At 36.1% G+C, this 25,862-nt stretch overlaps 1 protein-coding gene across 1 annotated transcript in view; it reads left to right on the forward strand.

The window, feature by feature from the left end:
• The window catches only part of LOC119777509 (E3 ubiquitin-protein ligase SH3RF3-like), a 132,983-nt gene that overhangs the window by 95,610 nt on the left and 11,511 nt on the right, over positions 1 to 25,862 (forward strand). Inside the window, exons 2-3 of the mRNA XM_038276416.1 lie at positions 13,890 to 14,165; positions 19,706 to 19,801. Coding sequence (XP_038132344.1) covers positions 13,890 to 14,165; positions 19,706 to 19,801 — 372 coding nt within the window. The remainder of the gene's footprint in view (positions 1 to 13,889; positions 14,166 to 19,705; positions 19,802 to 25,862) is intronic.

Consider the following 25,862-nt stretch of genomic DNA (forward strand, 5'->3'; position numbering starts at 1 on the left):
CAATGTCAAACGATTTATTTCCATCCAGTGTTGCATTAATTTTTCACCAAGATCTTGCATTGATGATGGTAGAGTCTGACTGCTGCGCAAAGCCCTCTCTAGCACATCCCAAAGATTCTCAACAATTTTAGTAGTTTCTGCAATCTCTTTAGATGTTTTCTCTGCTTGATGCATGCCAATGATTTGACCCTTCTCAAACAGACTAACATCTTTTCCACAACCTTGGGATGTGTCTTTCGACATGGTTGTTTAGAAAATGAGAACAAAGTCATTGCACCAGTTGGGGTTAAAAAACTTTTTGCCATCTGAAAGATAATCGCCCATGCAGTAATTATCCTATAGGAGGCTTGTATCTATGTGCTTAGTTGAATCCAGGTGGCGACTTTTTTTTTTGGCCAGGCAGTGTAGCATACCTCTAGTATGATGCTGCCATGCCTCTCTCAATGTGACTTGCTGGATGTGCTCTCTTCATCCTCTGTCACAGTTGCTTTTTGTGTCTCTGCTTCTGTCTCCTTGAACCCCTCGGCTTATAGTTCTGGTTCTGCTGGAGGTTTCCTTCTGTTAAAAGGGAGTTTTTCCTCTCCACTGTCGCTACAAGCATGCTTAGTGTGAGGGATTGCATTCGAGTCAATAAGTCGATGCAATCAACTGGTTTTCCTTAGATAGAAAACTTGACTTAAATTTGACTGTATGATCTGGTTGAATTGTAAAGAGCATTGAGATGACATGTGTTGTAAATTGGTGCTATAGAAATAAACTAAATTGAAATCAACACGTTTTAGTAAGCCTACGTTCACACTACAGGCCTTAATGTTGCATTCATTTTTTTTTTTGTGAAGTCTGATGGTTTTCTGTGGTCATTCACATATCTAAATAGATGCAACCTTTATTTGATTGCCTGTGTTAACTGCAGTCATACAACTTCAGTGTCCCAAATGCACAGTAGAGTATACAACACCATCACAAGTAGCAAGCGTTCTCTTGTGTTTACATAAGTAAACATAAATGGTAGTGCTGGAGCACATTTTGCGATCTTTCATCTCTTGTCCAACCGGAGCCATCGCATTAACAAAGCAAATTTTATCTAGAGATTTAAAAGGAACAATGCTCTTTTGCATTATCATCCACCATGGTCGTTGTTGTTCTTACCACTTCTGCGTAGCAAGACGCAGAATAACCACAGAACTTTTGTCAAGTATTAATGACATTCAGGTCAGATGAAGGGAACCTGGCTGTATTGGATTTGGATTTTTATTTTGCTTGGATAGCATTTGCACTGCAACGCTCAGTTACAGGATGCATATTGGCCAGATAAAAATCTGATGTAGGTCGCCTCAGTGTATCTGAGGCTGCAGTGTGATCGTAGCCTTAGAATCCTGCATGTTGGCCAAAACACTTGTATTCCTGTTTACCAAGAATACTTTCTTCCAAGTTAGCTCTGTCCTTTACATGAGGAACTACAGACTTTCTTAAAGTTGTTCCATATAGGGTAGATTGAACATACCTAAAACTTGATGTGGCAATGAGTTCTCCTCCTGAGCTATGGACCTCTGCAGCTCCTCCAGAGTTACAACTAACTACTAGACTAGTCTGTCGGTAGATACTGTAGAAGTAGGACAGAGCTATGTCAGCTGTTTGAGGCAAACAATGTTTTATAACCCAACCCTGGTTTAAACCATGCTTTTTGTTTCCTAACCCTCCAAGGCCTACACACAGCAGCTGGATTTATGCTTAATTTAAATTTCATAAAAATGGACTGTAGTTTTTCACAATAAATTTTCTTCTGCACACTATTTATTTCGATTTCTATTTATTGGGTCTTTTTTAGGGGTATTACAGTAAAGGGATTTTATTTTTTTTATTTTTTTTTTGTTGTTGTTGTAAAACATTTTTACCCTTCCACTCCATAGATCTATGTTGTTTGCTCTATTGCATTAACTCTTGCTAGGGTTTGTGGCAAGATTTAAAAAATATAAAGGAAGATAAATATTTCTAGGTGGCAATATAAGTCCAGTTGATGACGGAATGATTTCCTAAAAGAACCCAATTGTAGTGCTGTTGGTTACATAGCTGCGGATGTCTTAAAAAACAGGAGATTGATAAATGGTCAAACATTTTGCAGATCTTGAATCCTCAGTTCATTTTGTTTATGAACATGAAAACAATTTAAATGTGTTTGGTTTATGCAGATGTTGAGAATTAGAGCAACTCTGTTGGGATGTGTTACAGAAGAAAAGGGAAACGGTTGCATCAGATTTTGTATGTTGGTTTTTTTCTCACATCACATCTAGTTGTGTTTTCACTTCTGAAAGATAATTAATCCCAGCAGCTCACAAATGTCCATGACTTAGCTGAATATTTTTTTATATTTTTTATATTGTTTTGCCTCCCGCATATGGCACGGCTTCACTTTTGTTTATTTCCTCCCTTTTGTTGAATAAAAAAAAAAAAAACATTTCATGTGTTTTATATTCCATCCTAAATGATCCAAAGTGTCTTTAAATAAGACACAAACAGGTAAGCCTGATTTTCTTTTCTTTTTTTATATATTTGCTCTGAACTAATAGGAAACAAATGAACATAATAACTCCAATGACTTTTAAAGTCAATCAATTTAATCTTTATGCACTGTCAAGTTTCGGTGTGTTTCCTGACCTTTTCTCATAATATTTGCATAAATCAGATACATGAAATCGTTTGAAGGACAAGAGGAGCGTGTGTTGCATTCTACTGTTGAAGCAGAGCAATTGCCTCCCTGCTGATTTTATACAGAGCTGAATTAATTTAATTATATAAATAATACAAAGGCTTAAGCAGTCTATTCAGCTGAGTTTCCTGCCTGTAGCATTTTTCAGATGCATAGCAGTACTAATAGTGCTCACCTGAAAAAAAATAGACTAATAATGAAATGCTGAAATATAGCAAAGTGTGACCTGCTATCTAATAAACCCTTTTTGATACCAGTCTGCAGAAATAAAGAAAAAAAATAAAGAGGCACTGTTTAGAACTTTGTGGCTCTTTTAGATCCGTATCTCATTTATCAAGCCTTAAACTGCTGATACTGATTTTAGATTCATGCTAATGCTGTGGAGGATTATCAGGGAAATGTTGATTTTTGCTAAAAATAACCCAATGATTGGTCGTTTCTCAATATGCATGCTTATGCGTTCTCATGTGGTCGTGAAACGTCATAAGCCTCAGCTACAGCACTGTTCCAATAAACAAAAACACAAGACCGAGAACAGACAAAATCCCCCAAAGTTGTTCTCTCTCCTTCCTTTTTACAGATCATGCATCAGAGTAGACTTCTTTGTGTCAATACCCGATCAGTACCGCTAGCAAGATCTGTACCATCAGCTTACTCCTGTTCTCACCGAGTTGTCAGGAACATACGTATCAAGAAAACAAGTCTGTACTATATTATAAATACAAATTTTTCTAGGGGACAAAATTTCAAGCTGCCATTAGTGTCTTATTTTAGGAATCTGTTGCTAATTTTACAGTTTGTTCCTTTTTATGCTTAAAAAGTTTGTATGAAACGAGCAAAACTGAAAAAGTAAAAATGGCAAAAAGATAAGCAGCAGTTAAAGTTTATATATCCGCTGAAGCGGTCAAAAAATCAACAAACAGGATTTTAAACACCTCACAGATACTAAGGGGAAAAACATTTGTTTTCTTCCCATAAATAATTACAAACCAAAGAAAGTTACTGTAAACGTGACCTGACAGCTAGTAGACGGTGCGTTTGCTGTCCAGGAAAGGATAGGACTTTTTAGTATCCAAATACTCCATCATTTGGCACAGGCTGTCAGGTTTTTGTATTTTCTTTAAAAAAAAAAAACATTATCTGCTTCCAGCTTTCCAAAAATCCCATTTTTATGTTCTCAAATCTTTGGAGTCCTAATGCGCAGGACTTAAAACATTGTGCCTTTGTTCTTCATGGTCTAGAAAAAAACCTATAAAAAGAAACGTTGCCTTCCTCCAATTAATTACATTTGATTTTTGTATTGATTTATAGAAAAAGAAGAAATTAAGTTAATTGATTTGATTCCAAAGATGAGAAGCAAATCTATTAAACCATCAGGCAGTTTTGTTGAGCCACTATGCAAATATGTATGTCTGTGTGTCCCTCTGGGATTTGGCTGAATGAGACAGTTGGTCCCATGATGGACCAGTCACCTCCCAGTACCTTATGGCTGCTGTGGACAAACTGAGAGACGAGACAGATGAGCCTCTCAGCAGTTGATGATGGAGGGACACTTGGCTTTCTATTGTGTCCCTAAGGGCAGCTCTCACACTGACAACACTCTCCTACCCCTATGGTGCAGTAATTACCGTTTGTTGATTTATGTAATGGATAGAAGAAGTGTTTGTGTGTGAGAGCTTTGACTAATGCTAATGCTGTGGAGGAAAAATAAAATCTCTTTTCACACCTAAGGGGTGTTAGGCCTGAGATCCAGGAATCCTGTCTTGGGTTTTAACATCATGCCGTTCTGCTCTGTTCACACATGAAATGAGTGACGAGCTCAGAAATGATTTTATTTTTCTCAGACAATAGTGGCAGTGTAGCTGGAAAAGAGCTAAAAAATATCTATATTTTTTTAAAGTCCGCTCGCTTCTCACACAACCTGCTTTGGTCCTTAACATGTTTCTTTTTTAATAAAAGAAGAAAATTGGCACAGAGATGCAGGTTATGAATAAGAACAGGTAATTTTTAGCTTCTAGCTTCCTTTTTCATTTGTAATCTTATTTTTACCCCAGATTTTCCTTTTGTGACTTGAAGAATGAATATCGGGGTTTATTTGCCCTTCAATGTTCATCTGAAGCTGATTTTTATAAGCTCTTTAACAAAATTAAAACATTTTCACTTATTTTTTTGTTTATTATCTGCACATAAAACATAGACAAAAGAAATGAGCACTAAATGATACCTATAATAATTATATATATGACCTTATTATAATATTTAGTCCTTAAATTCGTATTTATTTTACTGGTTTGTCTGAAATAAAGTTAATTCATTCATTCATTCAACTAAAGATGCATTTATCCGGCCTCTATGCTGTGATTCTAGTTCTCCATCAGGTCAAACTGGTTACTTCTGGTTCTTTTTGTTTGTTTTTATCTTTGTCAGGAGGCAGGATGAAAACAAATGCAAAAGCTATTAGTTTTGATCAATTTTATTTCATAAAAAAAACGTCAGATATTGTAGCCTTTAAACTTCTGCTCCCCCATCAGGACAGACTCTGACCTCTGGCTGATTAGCTGATGCATCTGCATTTAAATACAATAAAACTGTTGGTAGTGAACGTTTTATTATTGTTTACTGCTAGTTGTTTTTTTTATCCAAATACTAAATTTTTAGAATAATTAATAAAATATCTGAGTATTAAAAATGATCATAAAAGGGCCTTTTCAGTACTATGTTGTGATTTAAAACCTGACCAGATTTTTTTGTTGTTTTACAGATGACGACTGTGGAGAATATCTAGATGTTAACCAAAAAATAAGTTTTTGACAGGAAAGGCACTTTTGTAATTGGTCATTTTGGAAGAACTGTTTAGTAAAGTCTTTTCATTTGTGTGAAAGGCTCCACTGGAGTCTTTAACTGCATCTGGAGCACAGCCTGAAAAGAGAAACCAAAATGAAAAATTGGACCAAGAGTTTGAAAAACTTCCTCAGAAGTGGAGAGAGAACACTTTCTAAAGGTGAATTCAAAGACCGCATACGATGCACAATGTCCTTGAAAGCAGCAGAAGTAAAATGTTCAAAGGCAGCTGAGGGCTAAGGAGGTGAAAAAAAGCTCTGCATCACCCTGAGCTGAAGAAGACCTCAGAGGTTTATTTTGTTCAATAAATAACTTTAAAAACTAATCACACAGCGCAGCCGATCCTGCAACATAAACAACGTTGCATGGATTCACAGAATGCTCAACAATCAATCTATTCTTTAAACTCAGGTGGGATTTTTGCAGCCTGATTTAAAATATAGAGCTAATACTTGTAGCGTAACTCTTCTGCCTTAGGCTCTGTGAGGAAAAACCCAGCTGCCTTCCTCTAGTTTTGGATGATCCCCTCAGCAGAGAGAGAGCGCGGAAACCTCTTTTTCTCGCTGCACCGAGCAACAAAAAGAGCAGTTCCCTGATGAGACCCTCAAGGAGCCTTTACCTCCGCACTTTGTTAGCTTAGGGGAGCAAAAAATAAAAACAGAACAGAAAAGCATAAAAGTAGCAAAAGGATGTTGGGAAAGAGAAGCAATAAAGAGGAAAAAAAGTTATAAATGCATTTAAAAACATAGAACGCTGCCAAGAACATGCAAGAAAGGGTAAATACTTGCAGGACACATGCAGGGTGAGAAAGAGGAAGGTGATTCAGGTACTGATGAACTCTACTGTTCTTTTTTTACATCACTGTACGGTGCAAATGTTCATGCTTATATGCATTCCTGCTTAAATAAAGACACCACCAATGAGTCATACTGCTTATGTTTCTAAATCCTTCCACTCTGAATCCCTTTTTTGAATTATGTTATTGTCAAAGAATACAAGTGTGGTTTTGGTGTTTAAAAACAGTGGAGAGGCAATCTAGCTTTTTGTTTCAAGCAAAAGAAGATCTGTGTGCAGATCCTGAGAGACAGGGCCCATTAAAAGGTATTTTGATATGATTTTAAAAGAGATAAACTGATTTGGAATAACAAGTTTGTCAGTTTTTTTAAATCCTTAATTAGCAATCAGCATAGTTGATTTTAGTTTGACTGAAACCACAGACCTCGGGCTGGTATCCTAAAAATTTCTACTCTTGAGATTCCAAAAGACCTAATTTTCTAAATGCAGCCATTATATTTTATAACCCATAAAGTTTTAGCTCAAAAGCATTAAAACAGAGTCTGTTTGCTGAACTTAGCATACTTTCCTGTCAGTATGTATATTTCAATGTCACGTGTGCTTAATGAACTGCATATTTCACAGTATGTCATAGCAGATTTATTTAGATAGATCTTTACATCTCTAAAGCTGGGCTTACACTGCGTTTTTTTTCCCCATTCCGTGGCAACTTTCCTGTCGTGCGAGAATTTTTCCAATCGGGCTGAAAGTGCTTCATGCGTCATGTTGTGTACAGTGGGTAAAGAGGGGCGATCAGCCTCTCACGACCACCTCCAGATCAGGTATTGTGAGGTCACCGCCATGGGCAAATCGCTCAGTGGGCATGCGCAAACAAGGGTTCTTTTTCTTTTTTTCCTCACAGATGTAAACACAGAAGCATGGTGGGGGTGCGAGGGAAATGGACTTCTTTCTGTAAAATTGACAGACTGTAGTAGCCATGTTTGATCAGCCATGTCTTTGTCCAAATACTTCGTCACCTTTTCTTTTTGGGGCTTTCAGCACAAAATTGCAGAAAATGCCAAGGCAGCGTGGTTCACTCTAGTGAGATTCATATTCCTCTTCTACTCGCTTTGCTTCCGGATAGACGAGTCAGAGTAGCTCCATCTCACTGCAGAGCTGAGTCCGACGTGGTTTTTAGACGTACAGTGTGAGCATGTTGATTGCCTCAGAGCGTTGTGTTGCACATACTGTACATCGTGAGCTGTCTGCTCACACTGTACGACAAAACCCTGTGGTTTCGTCGTACAGTGTGATCTATAGCTGCTTGCAACAATTAAAAAAAATTGCACAGTGTATGCCCGGCTTAAACCATCTCTGACCTAAATTTTACCAATTTAACCTTTTTTCTTTCTTTACCCAGTAACAAAGTCCCTCTAGTGCTGTTTTCAACACACCCTGGTAGAGCTGAGGTATTGAGGCATTCATAGTGACTTTTGGCCGTTGGTTACGGCAAATTTATTACATAGAAAAAAAGATGTATTAAATATGTTTTTCTCAGTAATTGCATGTCATTGCTTATGTACAATAAAGTTAATTGTTTCCCAGTGTCGCATTTGTGTTTTATGTACCACTGATTCCTTGACCTTCAAGGTCTTGTCCAGCTCTTCTCTGAGCCCCCTGTCTCTAGTTTCTCTTTTCACTATATATATATATATATATATATATATATATATATATATATATATATATATATATATATATATATATATATATATATATATATATATATATATATATATATAATCTTTTTTTTTTTTTTTTTTTACACTTGTGGGTATGCAGATGCCTCAGTTATCACTTTACTGTGCTGCTGGTACCCCTTGAGTTCCCTACTTATTCTATTATATTCTGTCCTATATTTGACCCATTAACCAGAATATTCAGAATAGTTAAACCTCCGTTTTATGTTGCTTTCTGGACAATATTATACATTCACATATTTCATTTTAATCAGAATAACAATATAACCATTTTAAAACAACCTCCAGTGTTGCATTATTAACAGCATTTACATTTCAATTTAAATATAACGTCATTTATTTTTGTTTCACAACTTCACGTTGATAAAGGGTACTTTTTTATACCTGGGATAAAACATCCCAGTGTTTTTAGTCCGAAGGAAACATGGTTTTTGTCTTAGAAATAACATATTCTATATTTGTACATTAATTATGATTACTTTATTAAGAATACTTTAAAGGTTGATTAACATTTAAAACTTAAATATAATGACAGCTACTTTAACCATCAAATATCTAACTTAATACGTAATTTTTCCACAAGGACCCAAAAGAATATAAACATCCCCTACTAATAATCCCGGTATTCTCACATTTTTGTTTGTCTATTCCTATTCCCCTATACCATGGCGTTTACCTTGTGTAATGTTCAGTTTATTGTGTATGCTTGTCACTGCTTTTTCCAAACACAAGTGTCATGGCTCTAATGTACCTAAATGCATCCTGCGTAGGCACAGATGGAGCAGCGCCTGCTCACAGCTCTGGAACAGCTCTTTCTTGTCACAACATGAAAGCAGACGTGCACAAAAAGATGTCTACTACAGAAATGTCCCTTTTTTCAAAAAGAAACTTGAAGTGTTTCTATAGGGCCCTTACATTAATCCAGTGTGAACTTGTGGGACGGGTTGGCATTGAAGCTACAAAGCTTATCAGCCAAGAATGGCTCCAGACACTCCGATGTTTTTGACAGCCAGAAATCCAAAGGATGGAATTTGAAGCAGGGGGGGAGGAATACGGAGAAGGATATGTCCTTAAGTGAATAACAGAAATGTGCAGATTTGATGCAGTCTGCAGGTCCCATGTGACACACACATTACAGTTAGTTGTGGGAACATCAAAAGCAATATAATACCGTGTTTTTTTTTCAATGTTTGTGACTCAGTTTCTTCTCGTTGCGTCAACGCTGATCTCATTCAGAAATTGAAACCTCAGGCTGTTCTCTTCAGTGCAGCATCAGGAGAGTTCTAACCTATATGTTTATAAAAGGAGGATGCAGAGGGGGGGTGTTTGTGTTGTGTTCTCCCTCTCTGCAAGAAGATAAATTGTTTTTCGTTTTGTTTAACTCTGCTGTTTTTTTTTAACCTGGATCTTATTTAAGATAAACCATCTTTCTATAAGAACAGGTCAGGTGTAACGTCTGTGCTGAGCCTTGTCCTTTTATTCAGGATGTTTGTGCTTAGTGAGGTATATTGTGATGGGATTCAGCATGTTGCTGTTTCTGTAGAGATAATAGCCTTTATCTCAGCTGTGGAATAAAAAAATGCTTCTGTTATGAAGAATCATATATAGAAAGTATGTGTGTCTACATTTCTTGATGCAGCATCCTAAATAACTGGTGAACCCAAACATTGCTTTGTTTCTCAATGATTTATTGCTTTTGTCATGATTCCCCTCCTTTGTTTGTCACATACGTCCAACGGATACAATGATGCAGGATTGTCACTCAAACTCAATCCGTTTTTTTCCCTGCAAGGATGCCATGATTGTGCTCAGATGTACACCGAAGCAGGCTTACATCCTTAGCTGCCCGTTTCTAATGCTTACCAGTTATTTTCCATCAGCCAGGAAGCAAACAACATTTGTGTGACGGCTGCTGCTGCCGTATTCTAGCCTCAACAGAGCTAGATCTCACTATCGGTGGGGAAAATCTGCTGTTTGATCCTCAAGATCAGATGCAGACATAAATACTGCCAATCTCAGGGAAGGCCGGTATCTGACAGATGTGTAACTAAAAACAACACATAGTTAGAAATATATTTTCTCCTTTGCTGATTTTAGATGTGCTAATATAGGTGGAATTCTTCTTTTATCCAGTGATAAATCAAATTATTATTCTGAAATTTATAAAGTTTCACATAATATTAAAGTACTCTCTTGCAATTCTGCATCTGTAGCTTCAAATTTAATTCTCAAAACTTATTTTTTTTCCATTAATTTCTAAATTCACAGAGGCACCCAGAACAGACAATCATTTATACTCACAATGTTTCACCCAAATTTGAGGATTATATAATTTGGCTACATAATTAATTCCCATACTTTTTTAGATGACTGTACAAAAGCGTATTGTATAAACCTTATATTTATTATTCAACTTAGCTTATTTATCTAGAATATATAACTGTCAGGTTAAAGGATTTAGATTGAATTAAGTACACTAACTCAAAATCAATACGAATTAGTGTATTTATTTCAAATAGATCAATTTTATTTGTTTGAGTTGCATAATAATCATCTTTATACAATTCAAACAATAAACTATTATTAATTCTAAATACATAAACCTGATGATTACGGGTTTTAAAATGCTGTTGCCGGTTTGATAAAACAGGATCTTTTTTTCTCTCTCTCTCTCTTTAAAATAGATAAATAAATTGCTTTGTGTGAAGTTTCTTTCCAGATGGGCTGAAGATGTGAAAAAGGATATTTTCTCTGTTCCATCAGTGCTCATATGATACTTTAAAGCATAATTTCAACTCAAATTCACCGCAACATTCAGACCGTTTTTTTCTTTTTACGGTCAGATACTGTATCTGTAGGGGTGGGGTTAAATGGAGCGGTGCCTGTCAGTCCAGGACATATGATAGGTGACACACAGCAGACCCCATTTTGATGAAACTCCAGGGAGTCATGCTTCACCAAGCCTTGGCATTTTCAAAATTACTATGTTTGACCCAAGGTAGAAGTAGCAATTACCTGGCAAACATTTTAATAACCAGTCATATCTCACCTGCTGCTGAGGGGGAATATCCAACTATCCTGCCTCAACAAATTAGTCTCGTGAGCCAACACTTTAAAACATATTGCCTCTGCCACTGTTTTTCAGTTTCCTCTAAAACAGTTTGCTACCTGGCTTTTTTATATATATATATATATATTTTTTTTTTTTTTGTAGGTGGTGGATAATTTTTTGGATGCAATGCCCACCGGGGAGGTCTTCATCTTAATTTTTCAGGGGGAAAAAATGGGAAAAAAAGCTGAATTTTGAAAAAAAAAACTAAATTATGTCACGGTCTCTGCATCAAACTGACCATATGAACGCGTTTCTTTTTACACCATGTGTTTTTTTCACCCAATGTTTACATTTGATCACTGCTGCACTTTAGGAAATGGAAATGTCATGAGAGCTGTACTAAACGAAACTTTGTTTTGTATACACTCTGTGTGTACAAATTGACAATAAAGTTTGTCAAAATCTAAATCTAATCTGCTCCTTTTGTATTAAAAAGGGAGCAACAAATGCTAAGTTCTTTCATTGTTTTCAGTGCTTTTCTAAGCACAAATAACCAGTACCTCATATCTAATAAACCACTTTGCAGCCTGAAGTTTAAAGACTGAGCCTTGTGAGAGGTAGTTACCACTCATGATGTCAACACAGTGACACTAATGACAGACATCAAAGCTTTTAATTATCTGCAAAGCTCTCAAAATAAGCTCAGCACCGCTTTAAGCAACACTTTTATGTCAAAGGCACACCTGTCACCTGGGGCTTTTAATTAATAACTATGATAGACAGAAACAGTAAAAAAAAAAAAAAAAAAAAAGATCCCTTTGCAAGTTGAACACTGTGGTCAAACTACAAAGGAAGAATATTTAAAAAGTCTAATTTTTAATCAATCATGTTTTTCTTGGGAAAATTTTACCTGAAATACAATAATTCTAACAGTTGCATCAATGTAATTTTTTATCATGTCATTTATTATATGTATTTTACAATTATATTGTACAATTTTCCTAATATTTAGTTTGGCTCCAACTTTGTTTAATGAAATATGTCATGGTAAATCTTTGGTCTACTTATAGTTGCTTAAATAATTTAACAATCTGGTAAAGAGTCAATGTGCTGATGAAGTTTCTCAGTCATCCAGGTCATAGTCATTCTGTAAAAATTCAAAAAATATCCACTGCAAAGCTTCCTGAAGAGGTGGCGAAACGTCTTCAAATCTTGAAAACCAAGTCCAGTGGATATTTTTTGAATTTTTACGAAAACAAAGAGTCAATGTTTTATAAGGTAAAACCTTACCATTGAGTGTACTTGCTTTGTGTCTATTACTGTACTTGCATATAAATTAGATGAGCTGATTTACTTATAAAATGTAGGAAGTAAAAAAACAAATCTTCAGAAAGGGCAGTAATACATCCTGTTGTGTTGGTTATTAATTCATAGTGATGGGTATCTAATCCTGTCCCAACAATGTGACAGAAACACTCACCTCATTAAGGCCCCTGTTCACAAGAAGCCAGGTTTGGGTCTATCCAAAATATTTCTTGGTGAGACACAGGGTCCTGTCTACACTCACAAGAATATTTTATCCAGATTTTAAGATTCACTTTATGTAACTTTCTTACGTAACAAATTCTCATTTACTTTTTTAGATTATTTTAATTAAAATATATTGAACAAACCTTACATGACGCATGTTCATTAATTTAAAATAGATTATTTATTTAAAATACATAAATATTATATATTTAGGATTAATAAAGTACACTTACTCAAAATGAATACTAATTAGTGTATTTATTTCCAATACATAAAGTTTATTTGTTTAGATTTTGTAATAATCAGGTTACATACGTGAAATTTAAACAACTGTATTTATGTAAAATAAATACACTCATTAGTGTTTATTTTGAGTAGGTATGCTTTATTATTTTAAATAAATAAGCCCTGCAGCAGACTGGCAACGTGTCCAGGGTGTTCACTGCCTATGGTCACCCATAGACTGCTGGAGCCTAATGAATCATGTAAGTTTTATTTATTAGTTTTTAGTTTAAATTATGTAAAGAAACTAAATGGGAATTTGTTATATAATAACTTTACATAAATCTTAAAGTTTGTGTCGAATATTTCTGAGTGTACATTAAGGGGCAATGAAACCAGCAATCTTGGAATCCTGCATGCACAAATCTGCCAGTTTGGGGCAGATTTGTGCATGGAACCACTGCTCATTGTGCATGTGCAAACACAAACAATCACAATGAGGACTTTAGAGTTTAGATTCTGTTTCAGGAACCGTTTAGTTTACTGTGGATTTTACCTAAACATATTTTGCTCGTCTACCGCCCCAAGGGGTTCACACAAATACTGCTTTTCTCTCTCCTGTTTGTTGTTTCCGTCCTCCTGATCTTCCCTTTTCTTTGCTGCTTCATGAGGTTTATCTTTAGGCTTAAACTTTTTCTGTTCAGACACCGTCTTCAGCGCAGATTAAATCTATAATCTCTCTACAGTCATTCATTTTATATCAAAGTGACTCTAAAAGGTCTCTTAATGTCAATGATTCCCACTTTGTGGTAAAAAGGAGCTAAAAATACTGAAATGGATTTGCAGTGACATGTTTTCTTCTGTTCTCAAAAATACCTGCTGCTGCTGATATTTATAAACACATATGCACACAAGAGGAACACTTGCTGATTCCAGTAGAATTAAAGAAACCATAATGTATTTCATCCACATGTACATCTATTTCTCTATGTGTGTTTTACAGAACATTCCAGCACTGCCTTGTGGTAAAGCACTCTACTCGTACGAGGGCAAGGAACCAGGTGACTTACAGTTTTCCAAGGGTGATATTATCATCCTGCGGCGCAAGGTGGATGACAACTGGTACCACGGGGAGCTCAACGGTTGCCATGGCTTCTTGCCGGCTAGTTACATCCAGCTGCTGCGTCCCCTGAGTCAAACTCCACCCCAGGGTAAAGCTTTGTACGACTTTGAGGTCAAAGACAAAGACCAGGATAAAGACTGCCTGGCCTTTAGCAAGGTAACACACACACACTGAACACCCGAAGGAAAATGTTATTTCATCAATCAGCCATATTAACATGTGTGGCTTATATTGGTTAATCAAAGGGAATGGTTTAGGGATTGATGTGTAAGATTATAGGAGAAAACACATCAAGGTTCTAAATTCAACCATGCTGGAAACATTGTTTGTTTGATAAATGTTTTTATCATGTTTTTTTAGCTCTGGTTGTGTGTTTCAGAGGCTTTTTACTGTAAAACAAACTTTACTTCATGCTCAAAAAATCATCTTTACCATGAAGATAATTAAAGTGTTGAAGACCTCACTGACCAGTTTAGACTTATTTATTTAGATTTAACTTTCTTCCATTTTGTTACACTAAAAAATATGCTTTAGTTTACTTCATTTTTTTAACAAACAAAAGTTTAAAGTGTTGTTTTCAGTTACAGTTTTAACCGGTTTGCATTATGTGTCCTTCAGCTTTGCACATCTAGAAACTAAACCTTTTTTTTTTAAGTCAAATGGGATTGTTTTGGTTGATTTTGAAACTCCATCCATCCACACATGTATGTGGGTTAGAAAATTATATTTAATTTAGTTTAGAAAAATTCATCCCATCTAGTTTTTTTTTTTTCTGACTCGAGGACTTTCCTCCACAAGTTTGCTTTGTATCCTGTGTGATTTGTGGTGTAATTCTAACAGGAAAAGAAGTTCAATAAATGCCTCATGACTGCAGCTTTGTTTAATGCTCTCATTAAATGCTGTATTATGCTTTCATAATATAACTCATTCTGGCTGCTCAATTATAAAAATTAGCTTTTTAGGATGTTAAAACAAGCAAAAATACATTTTTTCTACTGTTATATAGACTTTTTAATTGATGGGTTTGCAGTGAAATGTTTGATGTGTGGATCCTCACCACGCTCCAACAGGATTTGGCTGCAGCTAATTTTAAGACAGACTCTAATGTTTTTGGAAGGAGATTCTGGCAGCTGATTCCTTACATGCTTACATGCAGATCATTTTGATTTGCATGCCAGAAAACACGTATCGGCACCACAATGAAACAAAAAAACTGATAAATATCCTGTTTGGTCCAAAGTTAGATTTGTATTTCTATTTATTAGATTAGAACATTGTTGCAATCAACCTGTTTTCTTTTGCAGTCCTCCAAAATTGTATAATGTATAATTTAAAAACTGTTTTGACTATCTAAAATTGAACATCTCAGCCCCAAAAATGAAAAAGATTAGAATAAAATTTCTTACACAGATAAACACAGAATTATTTCATATTATTTCATCAGCAGTTTGGCTGCCTTTCTGATTTTATTCATTATTTTTACTGGAAAAAGTTTAATTCTATTGAAATGTTTAAATGATGGTGTCTATTTGCACATTTTTGCAGAGAGTTAGACATTTTCCACTTCTTCCTTGTAATGCCTTATTACATAAAATTTACTGCATTATTAAGCTTCCTATAAAATATTTATTATTTCTGCTTTAGATTGAAGTTACAAAACACATATTTTTCATTCAGTGATCTGCATCAAAGAAAAAAAAGCCACGTAACAAAAAGATTGAAAGCTTCATTTCTGCTATTGCTTCAATTTTTTTTCATTACAATATGGAATTTATTTCGTGAAATTTGACTGTTCAATCAAATCTCTCCACAGTGATTAAAAAAACGACAATGGCATATAGTAATTAAATAATAATTAAGGCATAAAGAAAATGTCTGGTAAAAGATATTCAGCCTGTAGATAATGAGATAACATAAGGTTGTATAAAAAGTGTAACTTGTGTTCTCAATGCTGCTTTGCTCTTCATAGCTTCTCAGTTTGTTTCCATTCTGAAAAAAGCTCTATGTTTGCTGTTTTCTGCAGACATCAAATACGCAGGTTAATAAATTATAGCTTATATTGACTCATGAGCAGTCAAATTGAGACAATTCATACCCAGATGAAGTGATAACAATGAGCCATCAATAGTTCACACTATTTCTCATTTTAGGTTTAAGCTAATCAACAAGTTTATGACTGAATATTACATTAAGCCCATAATCGCACACTAAGACACATGGTGTGCTATATTTGTGTTGTCATGCAGAACCATTGAGTGTGATATTGTTTTCTCAGTGTGAGAGGTAATTACTCAGAATGACTAATATACAGCCATTTAACAGCATTATCACTGCCATCCTGTAATGGCCTAACCAGGGCCCCTAACGTTTGGAGAGAAGCAGCTCATTGTGGGCGTGTTTTGGAAACAAAGGAGCTAATCCATTCCTGAAATGAAGTAGACATAAGGAAAGATGATCCAAACCTTACTGGTGATGTGCAATGGAAGTAATTGATATCACAGTTTAATATAAACAATAGGTGTCATTACCAAAGCTGACTGGGGTGTTGATTTGTGTTATGAATTTATGAATGTATTTCTTTTCCTATTTCAACTGGTTTTAAAGAGAAGAAAAAAACAGATCAAATGGGATTCTAGTTTAAAATGTTCCCTGGTTTCTGCACAATGATTAAGGATTTTTTTCAGTCTTTTGTCACATCTCCATAATTAAAATCGTGGAGTAGATATTATGTAAAGATAACTCAAGAAAACTCAAAAGTTTTTAAAAGATAAAACAATTTTCTCTATTTTTAAAGTAATTTCTTACATTTTTTATCATGAATAGGCGATCAAACATATTTTAGGTTTTAATTTATTTCTTAGAGAGCTGTTGAGTAAAGCAGTCGCACAATTAGAACCTATCGGACAGTATTAATAGAGAAATATCTAAAAGACACTTAGAAATACAAGAATAGACAAGCGATGTGAAAAGCATCTCAGAGCTATTTGCAAGCCTTTGGGTCTCCAGTGAATCCGTCATTTGTATGAAATTGGGAAAACATGGAGTAGAGGTAAACCTTCTCTGGAGTTTTCCGGCCTTGTTGGAAAGCTCAGGGGAAAAACCCAGAACATCTAAACACGTGCAGGCCTCAATTTTCACTGTTAAAGTTAGCATTTACGACTCAACAAATAGAGAAAAAGATAGAGAGAAAAAATGCATTTATGAAAAATTTCCTGGACAAGAGTAACTCCTGTGCAAAAACAAACTATCCAAAAATCTTTTGATGATAGTTAAGACTTTGAAAAACGTTTTGTGGATCGACTAGAAAAAAAAAAACTTTAGAAGTTATGAAACTCTTTAGGTTTGTTGCAAACCATTAAGAGCATTTTAGGAAAAGAGCAGTAAACCAACAGTCAAACATTGTCTGTGTAGCGTGAAGGTCTGGAGCTGCTTCAGGCTCTGAACAATTTCCTGGAACTGATTGAACTATAAATGCTGCACTCCACCAGAAAATCATGAAGTGTGTCTAGCAATCACTTTCTGACCTTAAGCCGATCTTCACTTGGACAATGTGTCGATGATCCGAAGCAAACCATTGCTCCAAAGTTGGTGCACACATTCCACACCATAATACAGACCTAGACCACAGACCTGTCTCCATCTTGAACATTTCCTATCTTTATCCTCTAAAACAGTGGTTCTCAATCCTAGTCCTCAACTATCACTACTCTGTATGTTTTAGATGTATCTCTGTTGCTGAACACCTGCTTCAAATGACTCCATGAGCTCCTCAGCAGCCATCCACTGCTGCAGGAGCCTGTTAATCATCCCTTTATATAAGTTAGATGTTTTGCGCAAATGAGACACGATTTGCAGGAAAGGGGTTGAGGACCGTTGCTCTAAGCAGCCCTAAAATCCTCTTTTTTAGACTGTGCAGGGTTCTTCTCTAGTATTTTATTTTAATTGCATATCACACAAGGGTTTTCAAACCCTAGTCCTCGAATTTCTTCTTCTTATTCTTCTTCTTGTGTTTTTTGCATTTGGCAAAAAACTTTAGTTGAACATTACCGCCAATGATTCATGTGTGGGAAGTGAATGATTCTGAATGACTTAATCTTTAAATTACCCAAAATATAATATAATTCTATTAAACAATTCCGTACTCTTTAAAAATCTTATAAAAAATATGTATCTGTCTGCTTCCTAAATTTCTTTGCGATATATCTATTATATTAAACGTTTCCTTGATTTTCTCAAATTCTTTCCTCATATAATTTCCTTCCATTTGATAGTTTTGACGATCTAATATATCACATTCTATTGTTTTATTTTCCTCACAACGGTCCAATTTTCCAGTATGTTTTTTCATCTTAAATAGTGAGCTATTCAGTCCTGAGTGTCCAAATCTTAACCTTTTTATCACCCTTTCCTCCTTTGTGTTCCTTCTTCCACTTTTTATTGCCCCAACTGTCTTTTTGATACTTTAAAACTCCTCGAATGTCCTACAAATTTTAAAGTTGAGTGTCCTGCAACTTTAACATGTGTCTCCTGTTCAGCACATCTGAATCAAATGGCTCAATTTACTCTTCAGTATGGAGACAAGGTCTCCATCCAACTCAGAAAAACTGTAAGGACTCTTAATAAGCCAAAGCAGAAGTGCTTCAGTGGTCGCCATGATAAGTGCTGTCCAAATAATGCTAGTGGTAGGGAAAGAGGGAAGGAAGAGGGAGCAGGATGCTTTCTTTCAGTAGTTTCTTTAGTATATAGAACTAACGTTCTTATCTGCCACAATCCCCCACAATCCTTTGCATGACAGGATGTATAGGCACATAGTTTGGCAAAAATATATAATTTTTTGACATGTACTCTGGGGCATATATATATATATATATATATATATATATATATATATATATATATATATATATATATATATATATATATATATATATATATATATATATATATATATATATATATATATATATATATATATCTAATGTGTATGCCTCTGTATAATGCAGAGCTTCAGCTGTTTTATAACTTTTGTTTCAAGAAGTTCTTTTTAGAAAGCTGTTGTTTTGACTAGTGCCATCCATGTGTATTCTATGATGAAGTCCATAAGGCTGTCCCTTACCAGTTCCTTTCCAACCCAGATAGTTTTTTACAGTTGACCCCACCAAAGGTAAAGAAATTGGAGCTAGTAGATTTTTCCTAATTGGAAAGCAGACAAGCTTGCTGCAGTCCTGCTGATGGCTTAATTATTGGATTCAGGTGTGTGTAAAGCACAGATACATCTAAAAGCTGCAGGACACTGGGCCTTAGACAGGGGTCTAACACATATAGATAATAAGCTACTGCTAAAACCAATGGATTTTATAATTGAACCCAAACAGGTCACAGCTAAACAGATAGTTTGGCATAAAATATCCATTGGTCCATGCAAATAGATATATGACAGGAAAAATAAATCTGAAATGAAACTATTTTATCACTGCTTTAATGCGTGACCTAACCTAGCTTGCAATAAAGGTTTCATGTGTGTTGCATTAACGCTTATATATTTAAGTATTTGTAAAAGTCAGATCAAATGACTTTGCTGCAGGGATTCAAAAGCAACTGAAATTTCTATTGTTGCTGCAAACACTGTTCGCTCTCAGTACGCAGCATGCATGTGTGTATGTATGCATGCTATCACTCATTTCCTTTCTTTCCAGGACGAGGTGCTGACAGTAATCAGAAGAGTAGATGAGAACTGGGCAGAAGGCATGCTGGGAGACAAGATTGGCATCTTCCCCATTCTTTATGTCGAGGTAAACTGGCTCACATTGGAGCTGCAAAACAGCAGCAGCACACCTGTTTCCCTCAGAATTTATCATCATTTATCTGTCTGCTGAAAAAACCCCAACACATCTCTCCAATAATCTTTGATCGTATAAAACTAAACGGCCTCAGGTGGGACATATTAGCTGTGTTTGGTTTTCTGCTAAATTTGGAAAAGCAGAAGCTTAATAGCTCAGATTTATCAGCAACAAAAAGATTCAGCGAAGGAATCTTCGTGATGATAAATGATGAAAACAAAACTTATTTTTAACAGCCTCATTAAGGGAAATTCATCTGAAACTCTTCTGTTTCCTCAAGATGTGAAGGGAATCTCAAATTTATTTTCACCAAAGATGAACTGAAAATGTTCATTCTGATCGCTTTTAGACAGCGATGCTGGACAAAGGTTTGCATCCACAGTTAGGATGTAGGTTTTATAAAACTGAGGGTTTTTATTATGCATGTGAACTGTTTATTTCTTCCACGTGATATCATTAGTTTGAGGCTCCAGTTTTGATTTTCTTCTCTCCACAAAGGTCCACATTTATACATACATTTCAAATAAACTTATTAACCATTTATTTTTGTTTGCATGTTCCTTGATAAGCTATAAAGAAAAAAAAAGTTTTTATAGCAACTAATAGATACAGATTACACATAGTATATAATATAACAGCTTATCTTTGCAGGCGTCTTAGGAAGTATGGTCTGGTACCGATCTCCAGCAATCAATAGGTAACAGAGGGTGTATCTTGGACTGGTTGCCGGCCATAACATAAATAACTAAGCAAAATTTAGTGAGACCAGTTAACTTCAAGTTGTGTTTTCAAACTTTGTGGGGACACCAGAGAAGCCAGAGAGACGTGTCATGAGAACATGCAAACTCATCACAGAATGACTCTATATGGTCATTTACACCCACAACATTCCTTATTTGAGACAAAGGTTCAACTATTTTCTCCACAGTGCTTTGTTTAGAAATGTATGCTAAAAGAAAGCTCTGTGTCTACACATTGAAGCTTTCTCTCTCCGGTTTGTTTTTCTAAAAAGAGATCACTCAGGACTAACTCTTTAAATAACACTTCATAACGTATATATATTAAATAACCACGAGACATGACTACAGATTTTGATAGAAATTGTAATCTTACTCAGATCAGAGGAGTTGTTTAGGGTTACAGAAGGCAGCTGCATACCAACCGGGCCCTGACAAACTGGTAGAGAAGCTTTTTATACGGCTCCAGCTTTATTATGGCTCCAGCCTTATCAAAATATTGCACTATGTTCTTAGCTGAAGGACACCGTTCTCATTTCATTCCCAAATCTTTGCCATGTACAGAATGAAGATGATAACTGTATATAGCCGGACCGACTAACTGTTCTAATTAGATAAACTACTGGGTAAAACATCACTTCTGACGCGCAACCGGCAGGTAATATTAGGGTGTAATGAACTCACACATCATCAATGAAAATTATCCTAATGTGTATTTTGGGTCGTTATCCTTTTGGACCACTTAGCTTTATCTATCTTTTATGATGTGACGTTTACATGTATTATTCTGTTTATAATATTAATATTTGTAAGTATACCATAAACCTGTGCAGGGCCTGCGGGTGGAAATTAGCATTTTTGCTGTAAACTAGCACATGACATCTCTTCTTTTCTTAGACTAATGTTCCTTTTGTTATTGTCCCTGATCAAATAAAGGGAAATTTAATTAAATTAAATTTGCCTGTCGATGTTGGGCAAAGGTGAGGAATGTTCAGGTGGTATTTCTTTATTATTTCCCAACTTAATGCACTACACCAGCAAAATAGTTGCACAGCATCATGCTGCCGTCACCATGCTTGATGTCTGGTAAAGTGTTTATACGTTCAACAGCCTTGCCATTACTCAAACCTTGCTAAAAGCTTCTAAAACGTTATGGTTCTTTTAAAAATTGGACATTTATGATAGACATTTAGCCAAATTGTAGTGGGAGGGTGTATAAATATGTCACACTGAAACTATATATAGATATATATGTATTTAGAAATGAAGTCTAAAGTTGTGCAACCAGTTAAAATTTTGTGTTTTATCATTTGTTCATCCTGGGGAAAAAAAGAATGTTTCTAATTCAGGACTGAAATCTCCAACTGGATATGTCATTCATACAAATGATGAATGCATGTTAATTTCTATGTGCCACTGTATTCTCTAAGAAATGTGCTAATTTATGCCTTTTAGTCAGCATGGGAAATTGAGGCATCTAGATGTAAACTGTAATCTAAATGCAACCAAATGCAATTAGCCCCAAAAATGCTAATAGCATTAGCAAATGCTGTCTGACATTTAGCAGTAATGGAGCTTTTCCTAAAAGGATGTCTCAATAAATGGATTTTTTTTTTTTAACTTGTAAAACCTGAAAGCGTTTTACCGTCTCTCTTCACCCCATGCCTGTCAAAAGAGAAAAATATAGTTTACTTTAATCCGTGTGCAGCTGAAGAAATATCATACATGGTTTGAAGCAGGATCCCATTTAAGGCTCTTAGGCAGCATTAAAAAGACGCTGGTGAAAAATGTGTTTTCTCCTTTTCTCTCCCCATCAACACAAATGAATGGAGATACTGACTTTCTCCCAACCCCCGTCTAAGAGAAGTGATAAATGCCTTAAATTTTGTCAAAGGGAAAAATTCTTTGAGTCTGTTGGAGACTATCAGGTTTCTGGGATGATTTCCAGTGAACTTGATGCATAATGGATTTAGATGCAGCATCTTTATAAAATCTAATACAGTAGGAAATCTATATGGAGGCTGATTATATTTTGCTTATTTTGTTTTTCTTTAATAATACTATTTGAAGGTGTGCAGTGATGCCATCTCAGTAGACTGTTGATGGAAGATAAAATTTTTCGATATAAGATTAGGTCGGCTTGTTGTCGAAAGGAAATTTGTCTTAAATGTAAACAAAGACTGCTTTGCAGGATAATTGCAGGATAATTGAACTGTTCTCTGCTATAATTAATAGTAGTCTATTGCCTTAACAATAAGGGATTTTTCTAGAGCAGAGACAAAGGATAGAAATATGAATAATATAATAATATAAATATCTGGAGGAGGACTATGAAGGAGTGATATGGAGCTTTAGTGGAGTTAAGATGTTGAAATGGCTAAGGAGTTCATTTCTGATTTCAATGAAATCAGAAGATATTTGCTGCTCCCTCTTCCTTCCACCCGTCTGTCTCTAGAAGTCAAGTGAGGAGGCATCTGGAGAGACTGAATTGCAATGTGTCCCCGCATCCAGACACTTTCAGCCCCAGAGTCCTGAAGGCCTGTGCAGAGCAGCTGTGAGGTTCTACAGCACCTTCAGGGACAGCATAGCCAATTCCTATATACTGAAACTGCAACTTCCCTCTGGGATTATTAAAGTATGTCTGATTCTGATCCAAAACGTCCACCTCTCGGAACAGCAATCTAAATGTACAAACACTGGTATTGTAGAATTGGCCACTCTTTACACTGCCCAGTACTCCTGACAGCAGATGGACTCCATCACTTTTGATGTCAGTGAACAGCAGATACACCTACACCAGGTAGCGTTGACATCCCGCTCCGCCCCAAACCCATATTAGATTTTCCTACGGTAGCGCGTCCAGATAGCGTCGGGTAGCACAGACAGACAGAACACCGGCTCCACCTCTGCCCTTCTCTCCCTCCCACGGCTCGAGTAAAAAACCCAATCCCAAAAACGTTAACAAGCAAAACAACTGAACTTCATATTTTGTGGTTGAAAACTTTTCCTTCTTCATCAGAGGGACCTTCTTATTTTATCAGTTTCAAACCAATTAGCACCTTTAACCAAACCCTTCCCAGCAATCATCTCTCACTGAGGCGGTCCACTCACCACAAGCAAGCCTTGTTATTAGGGGAGTCCAATCTGCATTTAAAGCCGGGCATACACTGTTTGATTTTTTCAATCATTGCTCGCAGCTATAGCGCACACTGTACGACTTATGTACAGCACGATGCTCTGATGCGATCTACATGCTAACACTGTACGTCTAAAAACCACGTCGGACCGCTGTGAGATGGAGCTACTCTGACTCGTCTATCCGGAAGCCAAATGAGTAGAAGAGGAATTTGAAGCTCACTAGAGTGAAACGCGCTGCCTTGGCAATTTGTGCAATTTTGTGCTGAAAGCCCTAAAAAGAAAAGGCGACAATGTATTTGGACAAAGACATGGCTGAGCAAACGTGGCTACTACGGTCTGTCAATTTTACAGAAAGAACTCCATTTCACCCCACCATGCTTCTGTGTTTTCCTCTGAGAGAATGAAGAAGAATCCGTGTTTGCGTTTGCGCACTGAGCGATTTGCCCACGACGGTCGGTCCCAACCTCACAATTCCTCATGGTCGTGAGAGGCTGATCGCCCCTCTTTACCCCCTGTACATTACACCACGCTCGACCAGGCTGAAAGTCGGGCCGATAGGAAAATTCAGAGCGGTTATTCCCAAACAGCTTTACAGGCAAAAGCTTCTCAATTAATGGCCTTGAATAACCAAAGGGTCAAAAAAAATGTCAACCACAGCAACTGAAGTCTAGTTGATTTTGTTCTCAAGCTTTTTTGTAGTTGGGATTGATGTAAAATCAAGAACCTGTATTTTAACATCTTGGGCCAAATGAGCTACCCCTCCATCTGTTATCCTTTAAGTTAACTCAACACTTTTCCCTGCAGTGGCTGACTAGAAAGGTGAGAAGGAGGCAGATTTATTTACAGGTGTATTTATGTTGATGCATGTTTTTGCTTTCAACTTACGTCTGTTCAATTCATTTTATTATTAATTCTATTTATAAGTTGCATTAACAAGATAAACATTAAGATGCAAAGACAATTGCATCCTCATATTTGTTATTAAACTCATTTCTGAATCAGCCGGGGATCTTGCCGACTCGGACCTGGAAACTAGACCACCCAATCAAGTAACCCAACATTAGTTCGCTGATCCAAATACTCTCTTAGGGATTAAGCTGTAGACTGAGCAAGGTTGGGACAAACACTCACGCAGACACACAGGGGATCCCATTAAATGGAGATGCATCAATAATTTAGACCTCTCCATCACTGTGACACAGCAGGGGTACAGGGGTCTGTGTTAGGTTTGGTACGTATGTGTGTGTGTATGTGTATGTGGGTGGGAGTGTGCAGTAAAAAGCTAATGAGCGAGCTCAGCTGGAGCCTCTGCTGATCTGTATGATTGTGTGTGTGTGAGTAGATACAGAGTATCCTGTTATTATCTCTGTTAATATTTTATATGCTTGCCTAAATGACTGGATAAGTTTGTCATGTGGCTGGCAATTTTGGAGATTATTCAGAGCTGCTGAAATTTTCTGAAATAACCAAAGGAAAAATTAGAAAATAAAACATTGCATAGGAAGTAATTTCAGCTATGTTCTCTTCATCCTACAAAGTATTTCTTACTTTGTAGGACAAAGCCAAAAATCCCAACTAGAAAGAGCACATTTTGTCTTTCCTTCCGTAGCACAGTTGTCAAATATAATTTTTTACCCCTATTTCCCCCTGTCCTCCTGTATTAGCAGTCTCCCGTAAATGTCCCTTATTTTTTGTATTATGAAAATGTTCTGGTGCAAAAGGGGTATGCAGTGTATGTGGTGTAGACATACAGCGGTGCACACATCACCACCGCAGTGGGGAAAAAAAAAAAAGTTATCCTTTTTTCTATGTAACAGCTTTTGTGTATGTTTAAATTACAGACATTACAGATTAGCATTATATATAGAATTATTTCATTCCAGATACTTATTTTATTTCTTATTTTTAGTTTCAAACCATTGACACTTAAAGATTTGATTTTGAAGATATTATTTCAGGTACCATAAACATTTTTAATGACTTCTGAGAAATTCTGAGACGTAATTCCAAGTAGAAGTATTCGCGCATTGTGTTTAAAGGTATAGAGGAGGATGTTCTTTTTCCAGGTGGATCATCAATATAATTGTCAATCATCCTGGAGATATGTTTACCTAAGGCCGTTCTACATGTTAGTCCAC

The sequence above is a fragment of the Cyprinodon tularosa genome, unplaced genomic scaffold (genome assembly GCF_016077235.1).
Source record: "Cyprinodon tularosa strain WSP-4 unplaced genomic scaffold, ASM1607723v1 ctg124, whole genome shotgun sequence".
Taxonomy (NCBI): domain Eukaryota; kingdom Metazoa; phylum Chordata; class Actinopteri; order Cyprinodontiformes; family Cyprinodontidae; genus Cyprinodon; species Cyprinodon tularosa.